Source organism: Teleopsis dalmanni, chromosome 1, assembly GCF_002237135.1.
Source record: "Teleopsis dalmanni isolate 2A chromosome 1, ASM223713v2, whole genome shotgun sequence".
Taxonomy (NCBI): domain Eukaryota; kingdom Metazoa; phylum Arthropoda; class Insecta; order Diptera; family Diopsidae; genus Teleopsis; species Teleopsis dalmanni.
The window spans coordinates 68,194,516-68,219,047 of record NC_051846.1 but is presented as its reverse complement, the minus strand read 5'-3'; the positions used below and the strand labels follow the sequence as shown (position 1 = coordinate 68,219,047).

The window sequence follows — 24,532 nt, the reverse complement described above, 5'->3', positions numbered from 1 at the left end:
AGCTCTTCATGACATTTTGACAGTTTGAAAAAGCTGTTTTTAACATATTTACAAAAAAAGGTAAACAAATGTTTGGTGGTTGCATTTTCTTGAAAACGATTTACTGCTTTTTAGAACTTTTACTTCCCAAAAAGTAATTAATCGAAGTTAAAAATATGTTTTAAGTTTCTAATGTAAGGTTTGAAGGCATATTTAACCTTCATGCAAAATTTTTTTGGCACAGGTCAAAAATCAAATCAACATGCAAGTTGAAAAATCAGCTGTTGAAATGAGAACAAATGAAATAGAACGAATGTAAACACTTTCAAATGGCTCATTCAAAATGAGCCATTTTCGGCCAATGTAAACACCGTATAAGGTTTCAAGGAATATTTAACATTTATCCAACTTTTTTTTTGGCGCAGGACAAAAATCAAATCAATAGGGAAGCTTAAAATCAGCTGAGAACAAATGAATTACAACGAATGTAAACACTTTCAAATCACTCATTTAAAATGAATCGTTTCGGCCGGTGTAAACCTGAAATTCACTAAAGCTAATAAAACTACTGAATGCCACACTTTATAGTTATAATAATCAACTTTTTAAATTTCCCAGATACAAATAGTGTTCGGAGCATTTAATTTTTTATATTTGATTTGTAAACAAAAACATATGTTTTCCTTAATTTGAGACAGTATGAACATTTTCGAAATTAACTTAAATGCATTTTTACGAAATTAACGAAATTTGACTGTCTGCACATAATATTATTATGCTATCTTTTAAATCTTATATTATTATTTTTTAATAAAAAATTATTAATACGGAAAAGCATGATAAATTTAGTAATTTAATAAAATAATATTAAAGAAACTAAATTTTTGTAACATAAACAAAACGCATTATCATTTTTTTAAATATAACAATGATGGCATATACAATTATAAATTTGGTCGTTATAAATTTATAGTAATTTATTACTTAAAATAATTTTAATATTATAAAATTTAGTATAAACAAAAGAAGACATTTATGAGCGAAACTGTTCTAAACTCAATTGCTCTTTGTATAAAAAATCTTTGCTGCAAAAATGCGAAATTATTTTTAACCGGTTACTTAACTAATCTGCATGCATTGATTACACAACACTAATTTCGGTTGAAAACAACATTACTGCATCTGATGTTATTTTTTTGCAAGGAAAGAAAATTATTCTAGAAGAAATCGTTAACAGACAAAGAAGTGTTATTCTTAATAGAAAAAAGTGAAGTTAGAAAAACTAAATAAACTAAAATATGGGAAAGAAAAATAGTGAGTGAGGGTTAAATTAAGATTGCTAAATTTTCTGATGAAATTATTACAGAGAAGAAGCCCGAGGCTGATGGCAAAAAGCCAGAGGAACAGGCGTCCACTTCGCAAGGAACGGCACAAACACAAAGCGGTAAATATATATTTATATACCTATACGTTTATATAGATAATGATTAGAAGTGCATTAAAAAGAAGTTAAATGCGTTATATACACGTCATCTATTAAAATCACTCACTTGGATTCTTCTGTAATTTGGTGGAATAATGTTAAAAATCATATATTATATAAAAATCTGTATAATCTTGGGTTTAGCATTTTATAAAATTTTCAATTTCGCAAGTGAGCGAAATGCATATATATATGTGTATATTTATATGATGTTTGCTATAGAGCGTAAAAATCAAACGTAAATTTTATTAAAAAACAAATTTTTTTAAATCAATTTTATTTTTTATTAGTTTTTATTCACTATCTTCATTTTAAGCTAAAACTTATTTCTAACAGATTAGTAGCAAAATTATAATAATTAAAAATGTAAAAAATCAACGCTATCGGTTGCAAAAAAAGTCTGCGTACAAAACATAAAAAGGGGAATTCCCGAACTTTTGACAATATAACTTTGGCGTGCTTTATGTTCCACCGAACCAGTATATCATAATACACAGAGCAGTATTATTATTGGTCTATGAAAAAAAAAGCAAAATAAAAAATCGAAATTGGTCAAATTGTTAAGCGGTCACATTCTTCTATCCAAAGAGTAGTGAACTACTTAATTATTGACCTCGAAGCTGAGATCTAAGCCTCCATCCAAGCTGTCAACAAAAGAAACCCGCAGCATTATTAATTCAATGAAAAATAATCCTCGTCTAACTGGATTTCAATTAAAGAACTATATTGAGCAGACATTCCAGAAGCAAATTCTATATACTATATATATATACTGTTCTATTCTATATATACTATATAATTCTATATATACTATATACTGTACGCAAAATATTAAAAAAATACAACTAACATGGCCGGATTTAACGAAAGATGCCGCTTATCTCCAAAGCTAATATAAAGTAGCGTTAAGCATTCGCAAGGAGGTTTTTAAATAAGTTTCCAGAATTTTGGAAACGCATAAGTTTTTCAGACGAAAGCAAATTTTGTCTCCTTAGCATCAAAGGTTATATGACGAAAAACGGGTACTGCCTTTAAGAATAAAAATTTGTATCCAACAATAAAACGCCGTAGTGGAGGACTGATAGTGCGGGAGTGTATGGCGAGTAATGGAGTTAGAAAAATTAATTTTATTGTGTGTGTATCGATAATGAATAAAGTTGATTATTTAAATATCTTAAAATGCAATTTAAATTTAAAATTTAATGAAATAAATTGGCAGAAGTTGTAAAGTTTTGGTTGCTTTATAATGTACCTAAGCAAATGAAAACGCCACCATAATCGCCATTTTTGAATCCTATAGAACATTTTTAGGATTTACTGGAGCGTCAGATACGTGAACACAATATAACCCCTAAAAAAATGCTAAAGAACGTGATAGTCGCGGAATGGGGCAAAATAAGCAGCGATGAGACTGCGAAGCTGGTTAATTCGATACCAAAGCGATTTATGGAGGTTATAAATAGGTAATGTTATCCAACAAGTTACTGAAAACGTAAAATGCTTTAAAAAATAATATAGCTTAATATAGAGCTTTTTCAAGTCTTGACTTGCAGATTTTTTCTGTAACCGATAGCGCTGATTTTTTATATTTTTAATTATTATAATTTTTCTACTAATCTGTTAGAAATAAGTTTTGACTTAAAATGAAGATAACGAATAAAAGTACTAAAAAAAATAAAATTTATTTATTTAATAATTTTTTTAGGTTAAAACTTTCTGTACGCAGAGTTTTTCTGCTCAGTGTATATAGTTTAAATTTTACGAGGTGTGCTCATAATGTAACTATAATTTTAAACATTTCCAACAGACCATTTAGTCCTAAATATTTATTCCAATCTCTTCACAATAGTTGTTCATTAATATTAAGACCATTGTTATTTCTGGTTTGATAAAAAAAAATCGAGGGTATTCCAATCTTTTTAAAAATACATCATTAAAGTGTCATCTTAAATTTGAGAATAAGAAAATAGACAAAGTGTGTCATATTTAAAAAATAGGGTCGTTGTGACATTACTATAATATTATATTTCATCACAAAAATACTGGATAAACAGCAAACATATATAACATTTTAATTACTTTAGCAACAGAATGATAATCTCTATATTAGCAATCGTAATCTATTTGATATTCTCCACATTTTATTTAATGAAGACGTGTTGCTCTTGCGATAGGCAAGCACAATGAAAACCTGTTAATAACCACGCAGAAAATTGGCAGAACAACCAATACGTAAAAACAGACTCAACTAGATAAACAAAATAAAGCGCTTAATTTCAAGATTCTTGTTACTTATAGATTACATCCAATATAAATATTAAATTCTTATTATTTATTATTATTTGTCAATATAAGCTGATAGTAAAAACAAACAAGAACAGAAATTAGAGCAACAAAAGTTACCGCAAAAACTAATTCAAAAAAGTAGTGTTGTTGTACAGCAGCTACAACAAAAAGAAGCACACAACGGTGCTGAGTCTCAAAAGTTAAGACATCAAGAGTCACAACAACAACTTCCACAACGGTCAAAAGATCGCGATCAGGTAAAATGTCTAGTACAATGCAAATTTCAAAAACAAGTCGTAGGCTCTGAAGTTCAACAACAAATATGTGTCGCTGGTCAATTTAAAGGTCTAGAACATCAAAAATTTAAACAATTGTCGCAACAGAAACAGCTGAAAGAAATTGTTCAGTCCAAGGATCTTACACAACAGACAGACTGCTCTGTTTTACGAGAGCAAAACCGCATAGATGATCAATTTAAAGATACAAGAATAAATCAAAAATCACAACAACAATTTCTAGAACAAAAGCAGTGGAAAGACAATGGTGAGTTAAAATCTCCAATAAAACAAAAATCTCAACGAAAATTTCGTGAACAAGCAGTAGATCTTGACATACAAAAACAACAAAAAAGTGATTCTGATCAATATAAAAATCCAAAACAGCAAGATTCACAGCAATTGCTACAACAAAAACAATGGAAAGAAAGTGGTCCGTCAAAAGGTTTTGAACAACAACAACAAAGTCAGGCTGAAAAAAGAGACGCTAATTATCGACAGCAACAGCAACAAATACACATTGGTAATCAATCTAAAGGGCTCAGACCTCAAGAATCACAACAAAAATTAAAACAACAGTGGCAAGTAAATGGTAAGTAAAGAGATTTGAGGCATTAAAAATCTCAATGACAATTCAGAAGCAGGAAAAGCTATGTGGTTCACAACAGCGACAGTATTAAAAATCCGATGTTGGTCAATCCGAATGCCCAAAATTACTGCATTCATTACAGCAATAATGTGCACTATTAAAAACATATAAAGTTTTATTGTATTCCATGCCTTTCTTACTCAACTGATGATCCGCGTCTAAAAAATTTGTCTAATTTTTAATACAAAAAAATGTTTTTGACCTTTCTATTAAAGTTAAAACTGCCAAAGATTTCAATCTTGAAATTTAATTTTAATTTCAAAAAACAATGTTATAAGGCCTTTTCTTTTGTAAACATATTACAAAAGAACAACTGCTTATCTTAAAAATAACATATGAAACAACAACACTGCTAGCTTATTTAGTCCAACCTTTTTGAAATTGCTTAACGAATAAGCAGCTCAAATCACATGGTTGCCAAAACTAAAAATTCGTCTATTGTGAACGATTTTTGGAAGTACATACGAAATTTCCAGTTATCTGGCAACGAATGATTTCGTTAATTATTCGCATTTCGTATCGTCATTGTTCGTAACAAATACGATCTTTTTTCTATTTATTATTTTACTGTTAAAAGGCACGAAAAATTTATTTTTTATTCAGAATCATGTAAAAAAAAATATTCTCATCAATAATTGCAAAAAATTATTATTCATTTTCGAAACACAACTTTAAGTTTTATTACGTGTTTTGCACATATAAGCCTAACAAAATCTCCATTTTGTCCACAGTTTCCAACGAAAGTAGTGCTTATTTTATTTGGTCTTTTTCGACATGCTTACAAAAGAAAAGGCCTTTAGTCAAATATTTCTTTAAAAAATTTCATTTGCAACGAAAGAAAAATAAACCAAAAATTAATCGTAAAAGATTCGAAATTAATTTAAATTAAAGGTTTTATATATTGTTTACCAGTTGCGACGAGTGCACTATCTGGAAGGATGTACGGTTCTTCCACAATAAGTTTTTTCTTTTGTAAGCATATCGCAAAAGAACAACATAAAATAAGCACTACTTTTAATGGTAACTCTGGAAGAACAACAAATTTCGAAAATGAATAATAATTCTTTGCAATTATGGGTAAAAATGTTTTATTTTTTACATGATTGTGAAAAAAATTTGTATATTCAGAAACTTTAACAGAAAAAAGTAGTAAATTAAAAATAATTAAATATTATTTGTCAAATGTTTGTTGACAGTTAACTGAAGATTTTGTACGCACTTTTAAAAACCGTTCACAATAGAAGAATTTTTAGTCTTGGCAGCCATGCGATTTGAGCTGCTTCTTAGTCAAACGGTTTCAAAAAAGTTGGACTAAATAAGCCAGCAGTGTTGTTGTTTCATATGTTTTTTTTTAAATACGCAGTTGTTCTTTTGTAATATGCTTACAAATGCTTACAAAAGAAAAGGCCTAATGTTGTTTTCACATATACCGGTTAAATCAAAAATGATCAATTAAAATAGATGAGATGTTTTATTAACAATAACTATATTATATTGGGCAACAATATATACACAACATTTAACAATTCATTAACTAAATAATTAATTTTTATACATACCATATATATGTATAAGTTTAATATTATATCAATATAGAATAAAAATACAACTTTTCACATACTTCTCACAATATCAAAGCAACTTTTTTCAAACAGAAGAGTCTGTACTCAAAACCATGCATGTTTATGCAGTGATCAAACAAAATCAAAGGCATTTGCAACGTATTAATGTGCGGCTAACTACTGCGCACAACTAGCGGGTGAAATTCGTTTGTGGTAATACTAAAATGGAAGAGGCGAAAATTAATAAAAATGTACGGTGATGTGTGAGCTGCAAACTTTACCGCACGTCTAACATGTTGGCAAATCAACATGTTTAATTCATATGCATACAGTTCATATTCGAATAGAACAGAATAATTACTCTCATACATTTCTTACTATAAAGATCTTTATTTCTCATATTTTATGCGAGAGCACACACGAAAGATGAAAGACGAAATATAATATAAATGTTCTGCGATTTGACCTGCAAAGTTATGAACACATATAACAACTACAGTTTTTTTAGACAATTCTACTTAATTGTCTTTACTAATACTTTAATCTTTAAAAATATGTTTATATATTATATGTAATAAATTATATTAATTTTGAATGTAAAGCTATTTTAATGAATTTATATATTAATATATTAATGAATATATATTAATATATATATATATGTATATATTAATGAATTTATATATTTTATTTGACATTTTGTAAATTATGTTAAGGCGTGCGCCGCATAGAGCAGTCTTCACTGTTGCTTACATATAAACATTTTTTAGATATGCATTTATTTTAAACATAATCTTATTTATTTCATTAACTTTATATAAGATGATGCCAAAGCTAAACAAAAACCACAACAACAACAAAAGAAACCAGAAAAGCAGCCTGCAGAAAGTGTTTCTACTCAACGGCAACAGGAAAAACGCGATTCTGATCAGTCAACACAGGTGCCACAGCAACAACAAAAACAACAACAGCAACAGCGGCAAGATGGTGGTCAGTCAAAAGGAGCAAGACCAAAACAACAGCAATCTCAACAACAACCGAAGCAGGAAGTTGGATTTGATCAACGACAACAACAACAACGGCAAGAAGGTGGTGAGTCAAAAGGGGCATGGGCAAAACAACAGCAGTCTCAACAACAGCCGAAGCAGGAAGTTGGACTTGATCAACAAAAACAACAAGAGCAACAGCGACCACAACAACAGAGGCCACAACAACAGCAACAGCGGCCGCAGCAACAGCGACCGCAACAACAGCAACAGCGGCCGCAACAACAGCAACAGTGGCCGCAGCAACAGCGACAAGATAGTGGTCAATCCAAAGGACCATGGCAACAACAGAGTAGAGAAGGTAGCGTCGATCAACGACAACAACAGCGACCACAGCAACAGCAACAGTGGTCGCAGCAACAGCGACCGCAACAACAGCAACAGAGACCGCAGCAACAGCAACAGCGGCAAGATGGTGGTCAATCCAAAGGACCATGGCAACAACAGAGTAGAGAAGGTAGCGTCGATCAGCGACAACAACAGCGACCACAGCAACAGCAACAGTGGTCGCAGCAACAGAGACCGCAGCAACAGCGGCAAGATAGTGGTCAATCCAAAGGACCATGGCAACAACAGAGTAGAGAAGGTAGCGTCGGTCAAGGACAACAACAGCGACCACAGCAACAGCAACAGTGGTCGCAGCAACAGCGACCGCAACAACAGCAACAGCGGCAAGATAGTGGTCAATCCAAAGGACCATGGCAACAACAGAGTAGAGAAGGTGGCGTCGATCAACGACAACAACAATATAGAGGATCTAAACCGCAAGAATCCCAACAACAATATCAACAGAGAGAAAAGGGTGGCTATTATGAAGATCGACGACCGCAGCAAGCACAGGCACAACGTCCTTCAGAACAACAGCTGATGCAGCAATTTGGACCTCAAAAAGAAATACCTACAACTTCTTATATTCCACGCGGAACTGCTGGTAAATCTTCAACAGTTGAAACAAATTATTTGAGGATTGATATGGAAAAAATGCCTAGTGTGGCATATCATTATGACGTGTCTTTTAATCCAGATCGGCCCAAAAAGTTCTTAAGACAAGTATTTAGGGCATATAATGTTGCATATTTTCCAAACAACTTAATGGCATTTGATGGATCCAAGTCGTTTTATACTGCAAAAAAGTTGGAATGCGACAAACATGAAGGCGATGTAGAGGTACATTTAAAAACTTTATCCATTCAAGTAATGTATAATATATGAAAGTAATTTTTCATTAGATTCACGATTCAGTTGGCAAAGTAATGAAATTTAAGTTGACCATTAAAGAAACTGCTGATATGGAAATTGATTTAACCTGTTTAAAAACGTAAATTTTAGATTAAATTTTTCATTTTTACTTTTTATACGATTTATTATCCATTTCAGATACACAACTGAGAGAGTATTCGATAAACCAATGAGAGCTCTTCAGTGTTTGGACGTCGTGCTTGCAAGTGCGTGTGAAGCTGGTGTTCGTGCTGGTCGCTCGTTTTATGCGCCATCCAGTAATAGACAATATGATTTAGATGATGGATATGAAATGTGGTTAGGGCTTTATCAAGCTATGGTGTTAGGCGATGTACCACTTCTAAACGTTGACGTCAGTCATAAATCATTCCCTAAGGAGTTTCATATGATCGATTATTTAAGACAAGTGCTTAATATAAACAATCTGGATGCAAATCTTGATAGATACAATTTATACGACTTGAGTGATTTTTTAAAAAATATTAATATTGTTTACACACCGCCAAAATGTTTTGGAGCATTGCCCAAAATGTATAAATGTTTAGGAGTTTCAGACAAATCCGCTTTGAATGCTACTTTTGATAAGGATGGCGAAATAATGACAATTGATGCATACTTCAAATCACGCGACTATAAAATAAATTATCCCCAACTTAATTTACTAATTGTTGGATCATCTGTACGTAGTATTTTGTTGCCTATGGAATTATGCTCAATTCCAGCTGGGCAAGCAATAAATGTAAGCATTTACTTTGTGCTATTATGTATATGAAATATAAAATATTTTTTTGTGTTTCAGAAAAAGAATAGTTCAAGACAAATACAAAAATTAATCAGATATGCAGCAACATCGACTAACGAACGTAAGGAGAGAATAATGGACCTATTGACTCGTTATCAACACAACGCTAATTCAATTATAACAGCATTTGGAATTAAAATAGATCCACGTTTCATTGTTGTATCTATGCGAATATTAAATGCTCCTAAATTAGAATATTTCCAAAAAGAAACTGTCAGCTGCTTCAAAGGGGCTTGGAGGGCTGATAAAGAACAATTCATTATAACTGGTATGCGTCCAAAAGGACATAGTTATGCTATTTTGTATTATCAGGAGGGTGCGAGAGCAAGTGTTCAACGTGGGAGTCTTGAAGAATTGGCAAGAATGGTGAGCTAACAAAACAAATAAAATATTTTAACAAACTAAACATAGTTTTTTCTCTGTTGTTCTAGTTGTGTAGCGGAGCAGAGAGGAAAAATCTACAATTGGCTAAACCGGATATTGCTCCATTCAAAAGAATTGAAGACAAATTATTAGATATAAAAAACAATGGATATGATTTCATAATTGTAGTGATTCCGGATAGAAATGTCACTTATTCTGACATTAAAAAAGCCGCCGAATTAAAATATGGTCTTTTAACTCAATGTATTAAAGCTGGTACTTTTAGGCGGTTGAATTCGCAACTAATAGATAACATTCTATTAAAAATTAATGCTAAACTAAATGGTACTAATCACATAATATCTGCTGCAACACATGTAAAACTAGAAGACGTTATGTATATGGGAGCTGATGTTACACATCCATCACCAGATCAAAGACACATACCAAGTGTTGTTGGAGTAGTAGGTTCTCATGACATTAATGGAGCTAATTACAATATGCAATACCGTTTGCAAAGCTCAAAAAAAGAAGTTATTGAGGACATGGAGGGTATTTTCACTAATCTTATTTCAGTATATTTTAAACATCAAAAGAAATATCCCAAACACGTAATATACTTTCGTGATGGTGTATCCGATGGCCAATTTCCGCAAATTGAAAAAGAGGAAATACGCGAAATTCGTATCGCTTGTAAGAAACTACGTATATGTCCTAAAATTACGTGTATTATTGTTATAAAACGTCATCACACACGATTTTATCCCCAACGTCCAGCAAACGATCGTGACAAATTTAACAATGTTGAACCTGGTAGTGTAGTAGATAGAACAATTGTACATCCAAATGAGATACAATTTTTCTTATGCAGTCATCAAGCCATACAAGGTACTGCAAAACCTGGTCGTTATAATGTGATTGTCGATGATGCAAAAATGAATATAGATGATATACAAAAAATGTGCTACAATATGTGCCATCTATTTCCTCGATGCAATCGCGCAGTCTCATATCCAGCACCAGCCTATTTGTCACATTTAGTTGCATTTCGCGGACGCGTATATTTAGAAAAGTAAGTATTGTCAAATTTTACACGATTATTCGTAGATTATCTTATGTGACTTTTGTAAACTGATAGACAATTTTTTATAATTTATATTTCATATAATTTATTTTTATTTTTTATAATTTATATTTATTTTTTATAATTTATTTTTATTTTTTATAATTAATATTTATTTATTTTAATTTATATTTATTTATTATAATTTATATTTATTTTATATAATTTATATTTATTTTTTATAATTTATATTTATTTTTTATAATTTGTATTTATTTTTTATAATTTATATTTATTTTTTATATTTTATTTTTATTTTTTATAATTAATATTTATTTTTTATAAATTATATTTATTTTTTTTAATTTATATTTATTTTTTAAAATTTATATATATTTTTTATAATTTATATTTATTTTTTATAACTTATATTTATTTTTTATAATTAATATTTATTTTTATAAAATTTTATTTTATTTTTTATAAATTATATTTATTTTTTTTAATTTATATTTATTTTTTATAATTACTACCTTTTTAAAGTTTATTTGCCACTCTATTAGAACGAATTATGATAAAAAAAAATTAAAAACTAACAAATAGTTTTTTTTAATCATTTATAAATAATTTTAAAAACAATTGATTATTAATTATATAAATACAAAAATTTTATTTAAAAGTAAATGGATTGCAATAATATTTTGAGTTTACAATTGTAAATTATACTTTTTAAACGATTCTTTAATGTCATAATTTATCAATTTTTTTATAACCTTATCATATTAATTTAATATTCATATTAATAATTTGTCTAATTTTAGCGTTCATAAATTTGGGGACTTAAAAACGGAATATAAAAAGCGAGAAGTAATGAAACAAATTATGGATAATAATCCAATGTTTTTCGTTTAAATTTATTTATTTTATAATTATACAAAAAATTTATAAAAATAATAATAATAATAAAAATAATAATTATAATAATAATAGCATTTTCTTGGTATAAGACGTGAATATCACTCACAGACTGTTAGACACTCAAATAATAATAATGTAAGTATTAAAATTTCCTTTTGATTTTTAAAATTTCCTTTTCATTTTTAAAATTGCATTTTAAAAATAATATATATACATATATATATGTTTAATAACTTAATATTTAAAACTTTTATTATTAGGAACATTGCTGCACTTATCAAATCCTTATAAATCAATAATCCTAATAACATCAATAATAGGACTAATATGACAGCAGCAATATTTACAACACAATAAACATAAATTGGCACGACCAGAATAATATCAATTTATGTCGTCACCATATTATACTTTAATTTTATATAATATCATAACACAAATTATTTACACAATTTATTAATTTAAAATTATTTTATACATTTTTTTATTGTAATATTAAATTATATATTAATTATATTATATTATATAATATTATATATTATGTAGTATTATATATTATATAATATTATATATTATGTAGTATTATATATTATATATATTATTATATTATATAATATTATATATTATGTAGTATTATATATTATATAATATTATATTGTATATTTATTATATTAAATTCTATATTATATCATAACACACATTATACATTTTATTATTGTTATATTAAATTATATATTAATTATATTATATTATTATATATTATATTGTATATTATATTATATATTATATAATATTATATTATGTATTTATTATATTATATATTATATTATATTGCAATATATTATAGTTTAATAAAATTTTTTAATATAATAATAATAAAAATTATTGCTCGTTTTTATTGGTTATTAAAAAATATGTGATTGTTAGAAATATTTAATAATAATCTATCTATTATAAACAAAAGTAATATATTTAATAATATTGCTAAAGTAACACTGTAAATCAGTGTTATTTTTGCATTTATGACGTCATCATACTCGCACTGCAGTGCAGTCTTATTTTTATTAGGAACAAATTCAGTAAATTGACCAAACATTATTATTTTATTTAATTTAAAATACAGTCAAACTTCCATAACTCGAACCAAAAACAGTGCACGAAGATTTTAGAGAGCTCGAACTTCTATAACTCGAATTTGTGTATACTCGAACAAAAATTTTGTTTCGTGCCGATGAGAATATGGGGAAAGTGCATTCTATAAGTCGAATTTTTGTTTTAAGTATAAATGCATTTTGCGGTTAGGGGAAGTCCCTTTTTCCAAATCAAATGTTTAATTTCTTCTTTCTTATGTCAAGCTTTCCTTCAGGTGACGATATTATTGAGCACTATAGCTCTTAACTACTGGATCCAATTCTAAGCGCAAAGGAAAGTGATGATGAGGGTTCGGTGGATGTAATTGTTCATCAGCCTTCCAAAAATGAAGTAAAAGACTCATTCAAAATTCTGAATTTATATTTGCCAACGAATGATACTACAACTGATCATCACTATAAGAGTATGAATAAAGTGGAATCTCTTTTTACTGAAAATAAGAAAAAAATTAAAGTCTCAAACCCTAATTTCTGAATATTTTACTTCTGTAGTTTATTTGATTGCAAATAAATAAATATCTCAAAATGTAATTATAGTTTCTTTTAAAAATAAAAAAAGTAAATAATTCTCTAACTCGAAGTCTCCATAAGTCGAACCATTTCTTTGCCAAATTGGACTTCGAGTTATGGAAGTTTAACTGTACGTCGATTTTTGGCTATTCAATGATATATATACTAATTCAAAATAATATACGGATCTGTAGCATATATTAGTCATTCTGGATTAATACGAATGTCGTGCCTAAAAATCGGTTGCTCTTTAAATAATTAAGACCAGATAAATAAAGGTCTATTAATGGGAATTAGGAGTGGAATAGTTGTATTATCTCTTGAATATAGTGAATATTGCAGATCATCCTTTTATAATATTTAAATAAATGTTAATTAATTAATTAGTGGTATATAATATAAATAAATATGTGTTATGGTTTTTTTTTGTAGTACAACGGATCCCAGAACAGAAGTACATAAAAGGATGAATGACAAGACGTATGCTAAATGAGTGGGAGAGGATTGATAGAAAAATTATGTAAAATAAGTTTTCCCCCAGTTAGTCTGAGCAAGAGAACCCAAGTTTCTATACTTGTATACAGAATTCAAAGGAGAACCATGAGTCGATTAAGTTCAATTCGGTATATAAGCTGGGGCAAGTGAGCACATAAGCAATATAAAAAAGGTGGATAAAAAAATCTTAGTAAAAATAAGTTCCAGTTAAAAATTATGGGATAAAAAAGTGCCTTAATGATTTCGCTTACTCTTAACTTTACTAAGTTTATTTTATTTAAAATCATTACAGTCTCATATGATACATAGATCTGATAATCAATCGACTTTCTTAATAAGAGTTCTTTTACCGTAATTTTATTTAGAAATGTGCTTTAAACATCGACACTTTTAGAATCCAGCCGTATCTACACCTCAAACCCAACTTGTTTTTGCTGTATATATATTTAATTTTTAAAAGAAATATTTGCTCTTTAATGCAATATATTGTACTAAATTTTTATAGTATGAAATTGTATTAATTAATTTATATGGTGCCTGATCGAGATGCGTCGAGAACTTTTCTGACGGAATATATTAAGTTATTAGTTCTATTGTTTTTGTAACTTAATATCAACAACATACAAATGTATTTCCATCTCCAACTACTGACAACGATTTTGAAAGTTCTAAAAATGTCTTTTCCAGCCGAAGTAAATCCACTTCATGATTTGTTCTCTAAGAACAAGTGCATTTGTTTATTTTATAAGGATTATTTTGCATAAGGAAGAGTTTCACAATAACCGAGATAGACAACTTTGTGAACATACTTATTACCGTTTACACAAACCTTAGACCGTGAGATTGGTTCTGCTATTATAAATGATAACAATTTTAATTTCTATGAAAAAAGATTTTTATATTGCTATCGTAAAAAATGTCTAAGCTTAATATAAAATTTCGATATTAACCGAGTACAAATGTCTATGTTTTAGTTAAAAGTCAGTTATGATTCGTTGGAATCGCGTGGTGATGGCTTAAATGTATTGTGCGCTACATCATTCAGTCCTTCACGATTTCGTGCTATTTCAATGGCTAAGAACTGTATGCGCACAACTAATAATGCATTTTCTGGACAAAACCGATCTTTTGCATCTGCACGTAGTAGTGTACCATATGAATAATCTTCTAATTTACTGAATTTTTGTGAGAATTGCCTCCAGCGATTTTTTGCATCAGTCGACTTAAGAATATCATCTGTTAATACATCAATTTTAAGATCGGGAAAATCTTGTCGAAATGTTTGATAAATTTGATCATCAAATGGTGTGAGCCGTATGCACGAAGGATGTACACTGACGAGTAACTGGAAAGAAAAAATATTTATATTTTAATTGAAAATATACAATTAATACAATTAATTAATATACAATTAATTTAAATTAAAAATATTTTATGTATAAAAAAAAAGGTTTTATCTATTATGATATAAAATTGGTTCAAAGAACGGTCGGGTCTACATCCTGGAGCCACTCGTCGCCAGCGACAACCAAATGCCGTTCAACACCACCCAAAGGGACTCCACAAGCAGGTCCTAGTGGGTTACAACAACAATATGATATGAAATTAGCTACCGCCCTCAATAAAAATACGATTATTTAGGTTGATACCAAATTTTAATATTTAGAATGTCCTTCTATTCACCACTGTTACAGCAGTTGATGTTTATAGAAGTCGGAGGTCACCAACTGCAGGAATCCTTTACTCAAAAATATTAGAATATTAGAAAATATTAGAAACAAATGCAAACATTAGATTGATTGGCTTAAATGTATGAAGTTATAAATTTTGATTTTATATTTGATGAAATGAAAACGGAAATAATCTCAAGACCTTTTTCGGTAGTCAATCAGCTTATAGAGTTTAGCAACTTTTGTCAAATTTCGAGAAAAATATATTAAGACTAAATCTAATATATTTTGTGGAGGATAATGATTTTATACTAACATAGCTCACACCTATTGAAAACTATCTATTTTGCTGTTCCAAAATATACCTAACGTTACACTAGAAGTTGAATAATTAGAAGATGAAATAAGTAAAATAAATTTAAGAATTTTTAAGGTGATTGGCCGTATAAATAAAAAAAATATCATCGTGTTAGAAATTTAAGTTCATGACAATAAGGAAACACTAAATTATATCAGCACCAAAGTAGCTTAAGTCAACTGTTAACTTCTAATTAGTGCCAGAAACAGCCGCCTACACACTTTCTTGCAAATATTAGTCTTGTCAGTGTACCAAATGCCGCTTCCTCTTAATAGAAATTCTACAAGCTTTTTCTTAATTGACTTACAACAAAAACAATCAAGTTTTAATAGACAACAGATTTGTGGTTGTATGCCATATAGCTCGTTACTTTTTCACTATTTCCAGCTTTTATTTTACGCTCAAATACAGGTTTATATATTTTAAAATATATACGGTGTAAATATTTTGTTATAACTTTACGCTTACATTAAAATGTACTTCTGCGTGCTCCATTGCCTTTACGGCCCACATTTCTTCCACCAACGAATCATTGCCAAACTCCTCCGCTGGACGTGATAGTAAAGAAGCAGCTTCCTAAATAAAGATTTAATAATTTCTATTTTTCAAGTTTTATTTTGATTGCATACCAGCATTTCCATTTTTTATATTTTATAATACAATCTAGTATTATTATTTATTTATGGAATTTTTACTAAATTAATTTAAAGGCACGTGCCAAATTATTTGTTTAAAACATATCCAAATACTATTTTGACAAATAAAATTGCAACTGTCAAATATGTTTACCAGTGTTGTAAGCCGTAAGTTGGTATCAATGCATTGCACTATTGTTAGATTATAGTTTTAATATAACAGGGATATTCAGAATGTCTGTGAATTATTGCAAACTCAAAAAAATAATTTTTGTTTACTTATTTATTTACTTATAAATTATAACTCATTGTTGGACCTTATTATTGGTCCACTTTTTGTTGCTTAATTTCCAAATATTTTTGGCCACCAGCTCCGACATTGTAGGACGTTAAATAAATACAAAATCAAACAATTGCACAAAATTGAAAAATGATAATCTCAAAAAACAGTTTCGCTATGGTATTGCCCAGCGAACAATAAAAAAAGTAATATCATTCACAATAGAGTCTTGAAAATCAAATACGCAAGAGGTAATTGGTGCTGAAAATATTTATTATTTATTAATTATTATTATTTATTAATTATAAGGGAATTGTTTTTGTAAAATTAAATAATTTTGAACATACAACGATGCACAGACATCCTGAGTATCCCTAATTTTTTTTTTTGTACTTGAGTTTATGCGCTTTAAATGAGTTTACCCCAGCTCGAAAAGATCTAAAATATTTTAAAGCAATTATTATATAAATGAATCTAGGTATTTTGCAAAGCAAACAAGGTTAATGGAAAATTGCTTTACATCATATTAATTAGCGCAATTATTGTGAAGCAATTAGTCGCACTTTTCATATTAAAATATTCGAGAAAGCTAAGTCTAAATAGTTTAATTATTTAATGATAAGAATGTTGTCCTGTAAGACTTTAGTGTGGCAATATAATAACGAATAACATTGATTAAAATTATAAATTTCACAAAAAAAAAAATATAAATATCACACAAAAAAAAATAAATTTCCCAAAAAAAAAATTTCAATAAAAATAAAATTTGCGAAATTAAAAATAATATGGATTATAAATTAAATTATAAATAATATGGATTAGTTTTATTATAATATTTAATCCGTTATTTGCCACTTCTTTCCCTTTTGTTTTATATTCACTTATTGTGTAGTAGTGTAAACACTAAATTACGCCATTATTACTAATTTTAAGTGTAACCGAGAAGCTTACCTGCAACCTCTTTATATACTAGTTATTTGGTAAAAATAAAAAGAATATAGAAATCTCATAAGTTTATACTATTGTAGACTGCAAGGCAAATACTGAAATTGTAATTCTAAAGGTACGTTTGCAGATGCAATAAAAATGAATACTATTGATGACTCCTACTAATATTAACTACATCTCGTATCCCTTGTTATTATTGTACTACTAAATTTGTTTTGTGGTTACTTCGTTATCTAATGATTGGAGCAATTCAATTAGATTTAAAACAACGAAATAACATTATGCGATATCTGCTCACTTCACTCCATAAAGGATGCAATTGATTCCTTGGACTCGACAGATTTATGTAAATCAAACAAAAAAACTATAACATATATAAAAAGAATAGATATTGTAAGAAATTCTTTTTCTTTATTTTAAAGAAATAAATTTTGATATTTTTTTTTATAAAATACCAGAACAGAAGGAAAAGGTGTTTCGCACCGTCTGTACACTTAGAATAAAAATTGTATATTGTAATGGTAGACTAATTATGCATTTATGCAGTCTCCATTGGTTGCGCCGCAGTTTCTTCTGTGTATTTGCCCTTGTCCTTGCCCAAAGCAGCCAAGCGTCCCTTAGCACGGCGATCCAAAATTGCCTTACGATCCTTATCCAATTTCAATTTAACAATTAAACACTTGGATGGATGTATACCAACATAAACGTTTGTGCCATTGGCATTTTCACGTTGAATCTTTTCGATATAAACGACAAATTTTTTACGATAGGATTGTACAACTTTACCAACTTGGTTGCCTTTGAAATGACCACGTACTACTTGCACTTCATCATCTTTACGTATGGGCATTGAACGTACGTTATATTTTTGACGCAATTCCTTTGAGAGAGGAGATGACATCAAACGACGACGAATATGGGATGGAGCTTGGAAATGACGCTTACGATTCTTCCTGCGTGAAGATGAAACGAATCTGTTTGTTTTCATATTGTGGCGTTGTGTTCTCTATAAAAATGAATAATGGAAATTAATATAAAAAAAATATAAACATATTTTTTAAAACATATTATGTGAAATTTATGTATTATTGCAAGTATGTAAATTTACAAAAGAATCAATTTTCAGAATTTTCAACTTTAGTTAAAAGTATTATTTTAATGTAATATCAAAATCATCGAATAGTTGAATTTTGATATGCAGTCTCTATTTTATGATAAGTATTGTGATTTTGTAATATTAAAAAAAAATTAATGAAAAGATATAATAAATAAAATAAATATAAAAATAAAATATATACAAAAAATAAACACAATAAAAAAACAAGAATATTTTAAAAAATATATTATAAAAAAAAAACAAAAATTGACAAATATATAATTAAATATAAAATATAACAAAAGAAAAACAAAAAATATAATATAAGGACAAAAAGTAACAAAATTGTATATATAAAAAAATAAGTAATCAAAATATATAAAAATTAACAGAACAGAATAATAAATAAATAAATTACCAAATTTAAGTAAGAAAAATTAACGAACAAAAACAAATTTACAAAATAAAAAATAAAATTAACAAAACGGAATAAAAAAAATAAAATTAACAAAACGGAATAAAAAAAATAAAATTAACAAAAAAGAATAAAAAAATAAAACTAACAAAAACAATTTAAAAAAAATATTAACAAAACAAAAAAAAAACAAATTACGGAAAACAAATAAAAAATAAACAGATTAATAAAAAAAAAAAATAAATTAATAAAAAAAAAAAATAAATTAATAAAAAATAAATAAAAACCAATTAATAAAACTGAATAAAGAGTAAACATAAATATATACATAAAAAAATAATATTAACAAAAATAAATAAAAAACAAACAAAAATAAATTAACAAATAAAAAAATAAATAAAGAATTAACAAAAAAAATTATTAACAATAAAAAAATGAACAAAAGCAAATAAAACAAATAAAATGAACAGAAAAAAATTAACAAAAATCAAAAAAAATAAATAAATTTACAAGACTAAAAAAAAAAATAAACTATAAATTAAAAAAAATATGTTTAAAAAATAAGTTAACAAAAATAAATTAAAAATAAAGGATAAATTGAAAATAGTAAAGAATAAATTAAGAAAAAAAGTAAAGGATAAGTTGAAAATAGTAAAGAATAAATTAAGAAAAAGTTAAGAAAAAAAAGAATATGTTAACAAAAACAAGTAAAAGCAAATAAATTAACAAAGTAAAAAAATAATATTAAATCAAAAAAAAAAATAATATTAAATAAAAATAATAATATTAAATAAAAAAAAAGTACTAAAAAAAAAATATTAAATAAAATAAAAGATAATATTAAATAAAAAAAAATATTGAAAAAAAATATTAATAAAAACAATATTAAATAAATAAATAACATTAAAAATAAAAGAAAATAAATAACATTAAAAATAAAAAAAATTAAATAAAATAACAAATATACATGTAAAGATAAATAATTGGTGTTTCTCTACTTATATCCATAGATATATGGAATCCATACTATACTATATACTTAAACTCGAAAAAAACGCGACTTAAAAAACACTAAGTCTTAAGCCGGCAAAGAAACTATTGAAACCATTGCAAGTAAAGTGGTTTCCTCAGATTTAAGAGAACATTTAAGTCGGTTCCACTAGTAATCACGAATTATGACATTTGATGAAAGCAAGCACGAAATTTAAGAAATAGACGGAAAATTATAAATTGAATACATATTTAGATATTTTTATTCATAAATGCATGCCTCCAACCTTTCATTCTACATATAAAAAACATTACGTCCACATTTTTTAGATAGAATTGCAAAATATGGTGTCCATTATAGGATTTAATTTATTTTTGTTTTAAATATCAGAAAGAAGAAAAATGGCGTTTCAACCACTTCAAATACACATATTAAACCTTATACTGTAATAAATTACAATAATGTTTTTAAAGTCTAGCTTGAGATTCTGAACACTGTAACGCATATGTTACCAAAGATTGATCTGGAACTCAAAAGTTCACCAATATTTAAAGTTTTTATTCATATGAATAGTTTTAATGCCCAGAAGTCATTGTGTTGTTGCACTACTTGAAGACAAATTATTGGTCTTAATATAAGTGGTTGCGACAGCATTGAAGTCTTGTTGTAGAAATGATTTGTCAAAGGAATTCGCTATTTAATTTTTATAACCAGTCTTTTATTTGAGGCAGCACTGGGCATACTCATCTGAAGTGATAAGAGATTCACAGTTATTCGCAACTTTTTTTAATGCAAAAATAAGATTTGTTTTAAAGGCGACTTCTCAGCGATTTGTATCAGAAAACCACAAATGAACAATATTTCAACTTTGATTCATTGACACATGAAATTCTTCTACATATCTTCAGTTGATTATATTGTGTGGTGTTTACTGCAGAAAACGATGGTATACAACGTATCATTATAATAAAATGAATAAAGCCGCATCCACAAAATCTGTTTCAACGTGTCTCTAGTCTTGAAAAAAACCATGGAGATTTTGTGATCGTGAAGCAAATAAAGGGCAATAAATCCTTGATACCTTTGGAGTAATTGAGCAAACTGCAATAAAATGAACAAAAATTAAGACATGTTTAAAAGAAAGATATTTGGTTACTTGTTGGTAAAATATTAAACTTGTTAGCATTTTTTTAATATTGGTGATAACATCACATTAATACGCTTGCCATTGATTTATAGCTCATCATTCAAAATAATGGTTCCTGATTCTTGCGGTGCCCAACAACAAAAGTGTACATATTTTATAGCGACAACAAAAGGATGTGCTTTAGATTAATTATATTGACGACTTCTACTTCATGTAGTAAAGATATCTAATATTCTTAAGGGTTAGATTTTCTATTTCCATTTTATATAAAAGATAACATAAAAACTCCAAACAACTTGACTTTGCCGCTTCAGCTACACGCACAAATTTGTCAATTTACAACTTGTAATATACATATGATATAAGCACTTATTCGTCATTATTTCACTTATTCTAATAATTTCAATTAATTCAATAATGATTTCGCGTTATTTCACATAATTTATTTTAACATAAAACTCGATGTTTGGCGATTAAAAATTTAGCAGAGAAAAACTTACACCAAACAACTATCGTAAAAACAACGAAAAAGAAGGAATTTGACAGTTCACACGTCGGAAGTAGCTGACAAATGTGTCAGGCTATGACATTCAGCGGAATATCGCTGACAAAGTGTTAAGTTGGTTGCGCTTCATTTCATTAAAAAAGGGTTTAAAATTGTGAAAATAGAAAATTGGTGAAGAATATTTAACATTATTATGTTTAGATATTTAGGCCGTGTGGGAATTCGGGTAAATTAATGGCAAACTGGAGGAAATAGTAAATTATGTCGAAATGGCAGCAAATGTTGGTATTTACCGGAATTTGGAGTAGGGTAAATTAAATAAAAATTAGGTAAATTAGGTGTTACCATTGTGAACATTTTATAAGATGTATAATAAATAAATAAATAAATTTGAAAACCTTGAACCAAAAATAATAAATAAATGCAATAAATACATTAATAAATATTTACATAAGTGCAGTGCAAAAAGTCCTTACTTTACTTTAATTACTTTACTTCAATTTATTCGAACTCGCGCACGGCCTTATAAGTGCATATGCATACCTTTTTGTTTAAAATTAAACAAAATTAATTTTGGTTTATTAAATTAAAAACCAATTATAAATTTATAATACAAACCTGTGAGCTCGTATCTATTTTCTTTATTGATATGGAATTGAAATGCACAAGTAAATATATTTTGTGAAATAGAATATGATATTGTATAAAGATATAATATATATATTTGATATATAAACTCATTTATATATTCTTATATATCAATTAAATATCACATTTATACAACACACATATTTTAAATTTTTATTTTTAGTTTGATTGACTTGTTAATTTTTTCTTTATTTACATTTTGTTTCATTTGTCAAACTTCGATAATTTCCCGTGTGAAAAATTTATTCTTTTCATTTATTCTTAATTAAATTAAAAAACACGGTAACTTCTTGTATTGTTATTGTTTCGAAAGTGATCATACTGTCCCAAATTAAGGAATTCATATGTTTCTGTTTCTGTTTACAAATCAAATGTTAAAAATTATATGCTCCAAACAGCATTTGCATCTGGCAAATTTTAAAAGTTGATTATTATAACTATAAAGGATAGTATTCAGTAGTTTTATTAGTTTTAATAGATTTTAAGTATGTGAATTATTAAAATTCATAACAGTTACAGTTCTTTGTCTATATTCAAATTTAAAAATTTGGACTGCTTTCAAAATATTTCTCAGTTTTATTAAAATAAATTGTCACTAACATTTATTTAAAAAAATGTCGCTATTTCGTTATCTCAACTTTATATTTTGCTTAAAACTTATCTTACGCATAGTTGCATTTGAAATTTCCCTCAATTTATCATCAATTTACTCGAACTCGCACACGTCCTAAATATAATTATTAACAAAATTACGAGTAAAGTGAAACTATTTTACTGAGTTAATACGGTTACTAACTGATACATTAGTGATTTAATGATGATTATTTCAAATTAATTAACAAAAAAAAACGGTTATTATTATTAACTGGATATCATACCTTTAATCTGTCATTGACTTATTATAGTAAATCGAAACATCACTGCGTTAGAAGTAGATCTTTCAGATGTTTATTTTGATTTATGAAATAATTTTTAATAAAAATAATGTATAACTTTTATTTTTATTTTTAATTTATTTCTATATACAATCCTGATCTGTGTCAAACAAATTAGATTTAATGAATTATTACGTTTCTCGCAATTCAAGTCATACATTTATTTAGGTCGTGTGCGAGTTAGGCTAAGTTGATGCTAAACCAAATGGGAGATTTTTTGGGATTTTTTGCACTGCACACGTTTTGCCATTTTTCAACACGTATCGACTCATCAATACATTATCGACACAACTTAGAATTTCCCTCATTTAGAACGCAACTTAGCCTAACTCGCACACGACCTTAGTGTAAAAATGATAATATCCCACTATTATTTTTTAACAATCTTTTCCAACACTTACGTTGGCATTTGTGAAGACTTTCATTCATAAATATTTAAATATTTTTAAAACTATTTCCTTCAATTTACCATCAATTTACACGAACTCGCACACGGCCTAAGCATTGAATTGAACCCTTAAAAATAAAAGTGTCATGGACTACCATTAATTTTATTTACAAGTTTAGCTAAACTTTAATGTATTTAAAGCTTATAAATTGAATTAAAAAATAAAATTAATTAAAGTTAGTTTAATTTAGTTTAAATAAATTAAAATTAATTTAAGTTAGTTTAAATTAATTTAAATTAAATTAAAGCAAATGAAAGCGCATGGCATTCTTTCCAGTTTCGGCAGCTTTGCAAACTTGCTCCACCATCGCTGTTTATACTTACACACGCACACAACTTTTGGATGCTACAATGTACCCAGCGGCACCATTATGCCAGCGCTGAAAAAGTAAGCGAGGAGGTAATAGCTCTTCGTTTTTATTTTTCTTTGTTTTCGACATTTGTGTTTGACATAGGCAATTTCGGGGTTGAAATTATAAAAGAATGAAGAAGAAAAGCATATGAGTTAAGAATTTCTTGTTTTGCCTACATTGTATACATTTAGTCTGCTTTTGATTTTAGTGAAGTGCGAACAGTGAACAATTTTTAATTTTTAAAATCAAATAAAAAACAAAAATTTAAATAAAATATAATTT

General features: G+C 27.6%; 3 protein-coding genes across 9 annotated transcripts; 1 reads left to right on the top strand and 2 right to left on the bottom strand.

The window, feature by feature from the left end:
• Nucleotides 1-964: 964 nt before the first annotated feature.
• Nucleotides 965-13,984, top strand: LOC119673007 (protein argonaute-2). Of its 7 annotated transcripts, none has more exons than XM_038084202.1 (11): nucleotides 965-1,293; nucleotides 1,346-1,423; nucleotides 3,818-4,291; nucleotides 4,346-4,615; nucleotides 7,057-8,447; nucleotides 8,510-8,598; nucleotides 8,658-9,258; nucleotides 9,319-9,687; nucleotides 9,753-10,756; nucleotides 11,569-11,800; nucleotides 11,926-12,090. In XM_038084202.1, exons 1-10 carry the CDS (start codon nucleotides 1,278-1,280, stop codon nucleotides 11,657-11,659), a joined length of 4,383 nt encoding a protein of 1,460 aa, XP_037940130.1. In that variant the 5' UTR covers nucleotides 965-1,277; the 3' UTR covers nucleotides 11,660-11,800; nucleotides 11,926-12,090. The 7 variants fall into 7 exon arrangements, with proteins under 7 accessions (XP_037940130.1, XP_037940132.1, XP_037940133.1 ...); XM_038084204.1 differs by having other exon boundaries at nucleotides 3,818-4,615; nucleotides 7,057-7,692; nucleotides 7,957-8,447; XM_038084205.1 differs by having other exon boundaries at nucleotides 3,818-4,615; nucleotides 7,057-7,737; nucleotides 8,002-8,447.
• Nucleotides 13,985-14,695: 711 nt separating this feature from the next.
• Nucleotides 14,696-16,518, bottom strand: LOC119669283 (protein PBDC1). The gene is made up of 3 exons (XM_038079115.1): nucleotides 16,479-16,518; nucleotides 16,318-16,425; nucleotides 14,696-15,166 (listed from the first exon to the last, which is right to left on the bottom strand). The coding sequence occupies exons 1-3, from the start codon at nucleotides 16,488-16,490 to the stop codon at nucleotides 14,807-14,809; spliced, it is 480 nt and encodes a 159-aa protein (XP_037935043.1). The 5' UTR covers nucleotides 16,491-16,518; the 3' UTR covers nucleotides 14,696-14,806.
• Nucleotides 16,519-18,101: 1,583 nt separating this feature from the next.
• LOC119672154 (60S ribosomal protein L26) lies at nucleotides 18,102-21,960 on the bottom strand. The gene is made up of 2 exons (XM_038083132.1): nucleotides 21,862-21,960; nucleotides 18,102-18,718 (listed from the first exon to the last, which is right to left on the bottom strand). The coding sequence occupies exon 2, from the start codon at nucleotides 18,698-18,700 to the stop codon at nucleotides 18,251-18,253; it is 450 nt and encodes a 149-aa protein (XP_037939060.1). The 5' UTR covers nucleotides 18,701-18,718; nucleotides 21,862-21,960; the 3' UTR covers nucleotides 18,102-18,250.
• Nucleotides 21,961-24,532: the final 2,572 nt, after the last annotated feature.